Source organism: Cavia porcellus, unplaced genomic scaffold, assembly GCF_034190915.1.
Source record: "Cavia porcellus strain 051 isolate PalLab524CR breed Dunkin Hartley unplaced genomic scaffold, mCavPor4.1 scaffold_40, whole genome shotgun sequence".
Lineage (NCBI taxonomy): Eukaryota > Metazoa > Chordata > Mammalia > Rodentia > Caviidae > Cavia > Cavia porcellus.
Genome location: NW_026947523.1, coordinates 8,630,679 through 8,639,379, shown reverse-complemented (window position 1 = coordinate 8,639,379; position 8,701 = coordinate 8,630,679). Strand labels below are relative to the sequence as shown.

Here is an 8,701-nt window from a genome sequence, read left to right as displayed (position 1 = left end):
AGTTTGGAAGCTAGAAGAACTGAGCAGGGACCAATCTGTGCCCCAGGCCACTGGGAGACCTTGGTCAGTGCTGGATTCCCCTGGGTTCTGGTCTCTTCCTCTATGAAAGGCTAATGTCGTGGTGTTGTGGAGAGAATTGACACAGATGATGCAAGGAGCTCTTTGGCCACTGCCTGGGGGTGATGCTGGTTATGGTGATGCTGGGGACAGTGATGTGGTGGTGATGGTGATGCTGGTGATGGTGGTGATGGTGATGCTGGTGATGTGGTGGTGATGGTGATGATGATGGTGGTTAGTGATAATGATGGGAATGGCAGAGGGAGGGCTGGGTAGCAGCCCCTGGGGATGGCACAGTTGTCCTCATGCCTGTATCCCAGAATGTGTCTCATCCACCTCACATTGCCTCTTCCCAAGGGCTAAACATTACGGAGAGAAAAAGTGAGGCTCCAGGAGGCTCCAGGTGGGGGGCTCACACATGGTGGGTTCTGCGTCATCCCTCCCTGCCTATGAAGGCCACTGCCTGGCAGGCCCATATCAAGGTCAGGCCCTCGGAACATCACAGGGAGCAGTGGAGCAGCGGTGCATGCCTGTGAGCCTAGCACTTGGGAGGCTGAGGCAGGTGGATTCCAAGTTGGAGCCCAGCCTGGCTCTGTAATAAGACCTTGCCTCAAAAAACAACCAAACCAAACCAGACCCAAACAAACAAAACCACCAAAAACAAAACAAAGGTAGGAGTCCTAGAATGTGGCAGCAGCTCAGACCTTGGGGCCTGATGCAAGCCACCAGCGCTTCCCCTGAAGAGAGTGCCCTGGCCTCTGTGAGGCTCCTCCTGCTGCTGGTCAGCACCTCGGGCCGGCTGCCGGCCCTCCCGGGCTTCCAGCCACGGTGTGCAGGCAGCAGGGGCAGGAAAGTGGGGGTTCTGCATGGGACCGGGGCCCGGGGAGTGGAGAGTGGGCCAGCGGTGGAGCCTGGGTGGTCACTGTGGTCTGGGTCGGCGATGGGAGCTGCGGTGACTCGAGGGGACAGGCTCAGGCAGAGGACAGCAGGACAACTTGTTGGTTTGCCTCTGGTGCTGGGGGTTGAACCCAGATGCATACACAGCCATTTTGAATATTTATTTTAAAACAGGGTCTCCCTGAGTTGCTAAATTGTCCAGGCTGGGCTTGAACTTGCAATCCTCCTGCCTCAGCCTCTCAGGGTGCTGATCATGACACATTCAAACAGGAGCCAGAAAGGCAAAAGCAAGTGAGTGCACCACGGCCCCCAGCGTGAGGAGAGGGGTTTGCGCGGCAGGCCAGCGGCTCTTCCCAGCATCAGGGTTTCCGCGGGGCTGGGTGGGGCTGGGTGGCGGCCCCCCACCCCTTTCGGCACCCCGGGGCCCCAAACAGGTCCAGGGCCTGGCCCACCCCACCTCCACTGCACGCAGGGTCCCCCTGCGAGGCCGCTCTGGGCCCTGCTGCCGCCCTGTCCTCCTCGGCCCAGGCTCAGCTGCCCAGCCTGTTTCTGTCCCTTAATGCCCTGAGCTGCTCCAGCGCCCAGTTTTGCTGCTGCTGTTCCTCCCACCGAGCGCCCTTCCAGTGGGCCACAGGGTGGGCGTCGCTCTCTGATTCGCATCCTCTGTCCCTGAAATGTCTGTTGTAGAGAAGGCGAGGTCCTGTCTCCCTTCCACTTTTCTCCCTCCTTCATTTGCTCCCCAAGCCTTTTTGTCCAGTTTCCCAGCAAACACTGATTGAGCACCTAGTGTGTTCCAGGGGCAGCACCTCAGTGCCTGCCTCTTATAGGTCAGGGTGATGGACACTGAGTCCTAGAGCGAGAGTGGTGGAAACCTGAAAGACTGAGGTGCTGTCCGATTCTCTGGCCACCCAGGGCTGCTCCTGAGTCTGGCTTGTTCATTAGGGTAACCCCAGAGCCTGCACATAGTAGGTGATCAGGAAATACTGTTGGACCAATGGCTGGAGCGGCAGGGGCTGGACCAGCAGGGCAGGAGGTGAGCAGAGGGCTGGAGGAGGAGCCAGCACCCGAGGAGGAGGAGGACGGAGGTCACGCCACGGTGGTGGGAGACCTGGAGCCGCGCGGGGAGGCTGCTGGTCTGCCTGGGTGGGTGACACGTGGCCGGCCAAGGTGCCTGGGAGCTTATGTAAGGCCTGTGGCTGTTTTTCTGGAACCAAGAGCAAAGCCTCAAGCTCTGGAGAAAACTCTGCCTCGCTGACCAGCCGGGCGAAGTGGCAGGAGGCACCAGCTTCCGCCCGCTGCCCCTGGGAGCTGGAGAAGTGTCCAAACGCATCAGCCGCGGCGCTCGGTGCACAGTCCTGCAGCTGCCAGCAGCGGCGGTGGGCACCGGGGATCTGGGCCTCATCTCCGTGCCCACAGCCAAGCCTGGGGCTCTAGGGCCCAGGGCCCCACAGACAAGTCTTTAGGGACCGGTAGCCTACAGGGGGAGGTGCCAGCCCAGCCAGGCCAGTCGCTCTTGTCACTTAATGGATCTGGAGGGCTGGCGCTGGAGTCCCGCCTCTGATTCCCTCCTGCTTCATTCTTAGCTCAGGGCAAAGCTTGAGCAACCTGCTTGCTACTCTGGGCCTCAGTTTTCCCATCTACCAAATGGGCATATTCACTCTGGAGAGGACACTGTTGCCACTGGGCTGAGGGACACCATCGTGATGTGTTCTGGGGGGCTGCCGGTTCTGTTCGTGCATCTGCAGAGCAGAGAGGTCGCTCTGGAAGCTTCCTGGATCCTCATCCCGGCTGGCTGAGACCACAGCGCCCTGACTGACCGTGTCTATTTGCAGCAGTTGCCTTTTACAGGTTTTCTTTACTTTCAAGGATGCAATAAACAGTAACTCTCGTCTTTTGTTTTTTAATATTTTGGTGCTGGGATCAAACCCAGGCTTTGTGCATGTGAAGCACACGCACTGCCTCTGAGCCACGCCCCAGGCACAACGCTAGTGTGCGGGGGACAAAACCTGGGGGTGTGGGGCCGGGATTTAGCTCAGGGGTTCCAGTCATTGACTGGTAAGCGCGAGGTCATGATTTTGATTCCTGGTCCCCCAAACAAAAACAAGACTCAGGATAGCTCGGGGGTAGAGTGTGCTTTTGAGCCCCACCACTGAAAAAAATCACCATTGTATTCTTTCTTAAAATTTATTTTAAAGAAAGAAAAATCCCAAACTTTCAAAATAAGATATAGGAGATAATAGGTTAATGTATTGCATATTGGATCTTTTAATTTGTTTCTCAGAGTAGAAGATATTGGCATTTAATTGTCAAAACAAAAGTAACACAACCCTTTCTTTTTAATGAACAAAGAGAAATTAGTAGCAGAACTATTTTGTGTGTATATAGATCTAGTTCTTTTTGCTTTTCCCTTCTTTCTTTTCTCCTTTCTCCCATCCCAGTTTCTCTTTCCTTTAGAACAGTTTCGTTCCGTTTCATGGTATCTATGGTACATTTGGGATCTTGTTTACCCTTCAGCTTCTCACACCAGGGAGGCAATACGATGTTTACACACGTGTCTGGTTTACGATGTGTCTGATTTATTTCACTTACAATGTGGTCTTAGTTGCAACCATTTACCTATAAAATTCTTCAATTTATCCTTCTTTCTGGCTGAGTAGTATTCCACTGCATGAAAATATCCACATCTTTTTTATCCTTTCCTCAGTCGATGAGCATTTAGGTTGTTTCAAAGATCTGGCTGTTACAAATTCTGCTACTGTAAACATAGATCACTATGGTACGATGTTTTTAATTCTCTTGGGGCCCAAGACTGGGCTGTCAGAACCACATTCTTGTGACCCGAAGCTGGTCAGGGAGTAGGTGCCAGGCTTGCCCTCCATGCCTCCCTCTCTGTCCCCCAGGGCTCCCTGTGCGGCACTGACATGGCTGAGAGCACCTCGACGCCCTCCTCATCCGCAGCGGCAGCGCCGGCCTTGGAGCCGGGGATCACAGAACAGCCGGGGCCCCAGAGCCCCCCTCCGTCCCCTCCGGGCCTGGAGGAGCCCCTGGATGGAGCCGACCCTGAAGTCCCACACCCGGACCTGGCGCCTGTGGCCTTTTTCTGCCTGCGACAGACCACCAGCCCCCGGAACTGGTGCATCAAGATGGTGTGTAACCCATATCCTCTGTGCGTGCGGCTGGTGGGCCGGGCACTGCCCAGGGCCAGGGGCCATGTGGGGGCAGCCTCCTGCCTCGGTCGTCGGCAGAATACCTGAGAAGAATGACCTAGGCGCGGAGAGGTTGCTTCGGCTCACGGATTCGGGGGTCCGTCCAGAGCTGATGGCTCTGTGGCCCGAAGGCCTGCGGTCAGGGAGAAGCATCATGGCAGAAGGGCGTGGACGAGGAAAACAGCTCATCTCACAGCAGCAGGGGAGCAGGGAGAGGGGGAAGGAGGCAGGAAAGAAAGGAGGGGGCAGGGGACATGGTAGGCCCTCAAGGCGAGGCTCGGGAGACCCACGCCCTCCACTCGGGCCCTGGCTTGCAACCGCCGTGCAGCGGGAGCTCATGGGAGAGTGCGTTGCGCTTGGTGTCAGTGTGGGGTCTTGGGGGACATTTGACATTCAAGCCATTAGAGTCTGGAGGGAAGCCAGAGTTGGGGGTCTGTTCTCTTGATGTCCTTTGGTGAGGGGACCCGAGGCCGGGCCATTGGGCCCTGGGTGTTGGGTCAGGGGAGATGTCGGGGTACGGAGGTCGGACCAGTGGCAAAGTCATAGACGGTTCAGTGCTGTGTGCAGGGGCTGCAGATAAGTCAGACCTCTGCGGCTCCCGGTGACCCAGCTGTGGACGGCTGATGACCACACGGTGAGGGGAGCCAGGACAGGGAGCCCGGGTGAGGGTGGACAGCTGATGGTCCCGCGTAGCTCTATCCAGAGCCAGGAAGCGGCCACGGGCAGCACCTGCCCAGGTATTTGCGTCCCGTGTACTCGTGTGCGCCTTCTGGGGACTCGTCCTCATGCCCTGCGTGCTGCTGTGACAGGACACCTGACACGGGCAGCTTACAGAGACCCCGGAGCCCAGTGCGGAGGCGCACACTTGTAATCCCAGCTGCTTGGGAGGCTGAGGCAGGAGGATGGCGAGTTTGAGCCCCACCTGGGCAACTTGGCAAGACCTTGACTCAGAATAAAGTCCAAGGCCAGGGCGCTGCCCAGGGGTAGGTTACCTGCCACGTGTGCGTGGGGCCCTGAGGCCCGGGTTCCAGCCCCCTCGAGGGTGGCGGAGGTGGAGATTCACTCCTTACGCTGCAGTGCACGCAGCAGGCAGCGCTGTGGGGGAGTCAGAGAGGGCCACGCTGGCTGCTGGGACGACACTGTGTCCGCGACAAGCCGCTTCCCTCCTGCCGCCCTCCCTCTCGCCGGGCTGAGGCCCCTGAGCCAGCCCCCTCCCCTCGGTCACACCCCCCAACACTGTTGCCATGGGGACTGAAGTTCCGGTTTATAAACTTGGAGGGAGCCATTCAACCCTGGCAGGACTTGGGGGTTCAGAGGAAAGTCCTGGTCCATGTACCAGGCCCTGTGCACCCCCTCCAGCCTCGATTTACCTGCTGTGCTTCCCTGGCCTCTGCTGGACCCCAGGGGCTCCTCACACACTCTTCCCCCTCTGAAATGCTGTTCCCTTCACTCTGTACCTGGCTGAAGCCTTTACTGATTCCTTTAAATCATGGTTTTGGTGTTACCTTCTCAGGGAGGCCCCGTGGACTGCCCGTTTGTGGTCACATCAGCTGTGGAGTTCTGGGTGCTGGCAGATGACTGGGGAGGGATGGAGCCTGAGTGCTGTTGGGGAGTGTGGGGCCAGTGCTGTGGTGGAGTCACACTGAGGAATGGGGTGGTCAGATGGGGAGGGGGCTCCACGTAGGGGAGGTGGGAAACTGGGGGAGGGCGGAGCCTGAGAGGTGGCAGGGGCCTTGCTGGGCTTTGCAGGCTGCATAGGAGCCCAGAGGGGTTCAGAGTTGGTGGAAGCTGCAGTGTTTAAAACCAAGTCTGGAACTGGGGGTGGGGTTGAGACTCACACTATGGCGGCCTTGTGGTTTGGGGGTCACTGAATAGAACCCACCAGGGCCTACCTGGGGTGCTGGTGTTTAAGGCCACCAGGGCTCATGCTGGGGTGCCAGGGAGGCAGACGGGGGTGACAAGACTGGTCCCAGAAAAGGGCGTGGGGTGCACATGCACCTCAACACAGATGTGAGGTGATGGTGGATCTCAGGCTCCCCACTCTTGGAAATGGGGTGCTCAGGGAAGAAGGCAGAGCTGGGTGTTCTGGCTCTTCCTGTGGACTGCTCAGGCCCTCTGAGATTTTTCACGGGAGACACAGAGGACCGGGACACTGAGCTCAGGACTGCTGGGAGTCGGGGACATCGGTCTGAAGTGTTGAGGAGATGGAGGGGCTCACAGCAGGGGGAGGGAGCAAGAAGGGTGACTTCGAGGGAAGAGAAGCCGGTCTGAGGACCGGGACGTTGGAACAGCCTCTCAGGTCTGTACTGCACCGGTGACAAGAGTTGGCTTGGACTGTGCCACTTGGGTGCTGTGTGGCTTCAAGCTGGTCCCTCCACCTCTCTGAGCCCTGGCGGTCAGGATGAGCAGGTGGCCTGGGCCTGGGAGTCTGCTTGGTCAGGCTCCAGCAGGTCTGGCTGATCCCGTGCACTGCATGGGTGGCTTTGGGAGGTCCCCTGTCTCGGAGCCCCAGCGCCTCCACCTAAAAAGGAGGGCTGCCTGAGATGTCCCAGTTTTCTGTGGGGTCACTGTCCCCTTCTACCTCTGTTGCCTCCGCTTTCCGTGAGCTGGGGACGAGGATGGGACTGGCCCGGAGTGGAGAGAAGAGGAGAAGGGGCCTGGGCAGAGCTGGGCGTGGCTGCCTCTGCCTGGAAAGAGCCCCTGGCCTGTGGGGGTGGCAGCCGCCCAGGCCTGAGCCTGATCTTCAGGTAGGGATGTGGTGAGCCCCTGGCCGAGCCACCCCACTTCTGAGAGTGAGCCTGGCAGTGCAGAGCGAAGACGTAAGCTCAGTGACCCTCAAACTCGCTCTGCAGCCGTCCAAAGCCCAAAGAAGCCTGAGTTCCACCGGGAAGTGAACTCAGGACCTCGGGCTCCCCAGGCAGGCGCTGGTGCTGCTGAGCTGCATCTCCGCCGAGGCCTGATGTCTAAAGAAGGCTGTGCACTCTTGGTGGCTCCCGCGCTGTGGGTCTGGGAGTTAGGACAGTGGTGTGGCACTGGCCGTGGTGGCCGAGGTCCCTGAGCTGGGCAGGGGCAGGTGGGGTGGGACCAAGGAGCCAAGGGGGACCTTGGCAGCTACAGGGCCCTGCAGCAGAGACTCCCGCAGCAGCCGGGGGCGTCAGGCCTGGAAGGGGGCATGGGAGTAGGGGTGTCTGCGTCAGGTGTGGAGGTTCTGGGAACCCCCAGCCAGGGTCCTCCTTCCCACTGGGCCTCAGTAGGAGGATCAGGGCAGTGCTTAACCTGGTGCTTCTCAGTGGAGAGGAGTCAAGCGGTGCTTAGCCTAGTATTCCTCAGTGGGAAGATGTCAGGGGTGGTGCTTAATCTGATATTTCTTAGTGGAAGGCCTTTAGGGCATGCTTAACCTAGTATTCTAGGAGGGCATCTGGGCAGTGCTTAACCTGGTACTCCTCAGTGAGGCACGTGTCAAGGGAAGTGCTTAGCCCGGTACTCCTCGGCAGGGCCTGTGGGCGCTGTGGCAGTGATGGTGCTGTGTGGGCCCGCTGTCTCCAGGGCGCCTGGAGCTCCTGACTGGGCTCTTATCCCCGAAGCTCGGTCCCCGGGACCAGGAAGCCCCCTTACCTTCCAGCTCCTGCAAAGGAGAGCTGGGCCTGGAGGAGTGGGTGCCACTGTGTTCCAGCAGGGCCCGGGGGTGCACCCGGGGACCCCGCCTCCTGACAGCCTGTCTTCTGCTCTGTCCCTGTGCTGAGGGCCGGGCCAGGCCCAACCTTTGAAGCTTGGTGCTCCTGACTCAGCTCCTCGGGGCCTGAGTCACTGCCTGACTCACAGAGGGCCTCAGTGGTGGCAGCATGGGGTCCCCCTGGAGCCTGCCAACCGGGGTAGGAAAGGTCTGCTGCCCCAAATGTCCCTACTAGGCCTGGGTGTTAGGTTGTGCTGTCAGCTGGGAGGCGCCGGCTTCACCTGGATGTGGTGGGGTGCTGTGTTGGACAGCGCTGGGCACCCTAGGGAGACAGGCTGGGGGCTGGTTCTGCCTCTGGTTGCTGTGTGGCCATGGGCCAGTGTCTTCACTTCTCTGAGCCCCCATTTTTCATACCTGTCAAACTGGGGTGGTAAAGCTGCCTGGGAGTGATGGAGCCCTCCCTCCGGCTGAGTGAGTTCAGTCAGCTGTCAGGGGACAGGTTTTCAGAAGCTGCTAAGCGTAGCCGGTGTCACCTTAAGAGCCATCTTGGAGATGGGGCCCTCAAAGCCCCATTTTATGCATGAGAAAAGTGAGGTGTGGAGAAGTCAAGTCACTTTTATTTCAGGTTGCACAGCCCGGATGTGGCAGGTCTGGGATGAAAAGCCCAGTGTCCCTGCTCCTCCTCAGCCCCGGCGTGTGTCCAGGATGCCACCACCTGTGTGACCTGAAGACCCCTCTCTGTTCTCCCCATGTCACCTGGGGCAGTGTTTGCTGGGTGCTTCCTGGCGCAGAGGGCGGGGTGCTCAGTCTGCACCTGGTGACACCGCTAGGGCTTTAGCAGCCCCTGGCCCTCTTTGTGTCCTCCTGG

The 8,701-nt window shown here is 59.0% G+C and overlaps 1 protein-coding gene across 1 annotated transcript in view; it reads left to right on the top strand.

Moving 5' to 3' along the window:
- Positions 1–3,854: 3,854 nt before the first annotated feature.
- Positions 3,855–8,701, top strand: part of Cacna1i (calcium voltage-gated channel subunit alpha1 I) — a 77,953-nt gene continuing 73,106 nt past the window's right edge. Inside the window, 1 exon segment of the mRNA XM_063243917.1 lies at positions 3,855–4,111. Within this exon segment, the coding sequence (XP_063099987.1) occupies positions 3,876–4,111 (236 nt within the window). The 5' untranslated portion in view covers positions 3,855–3,875.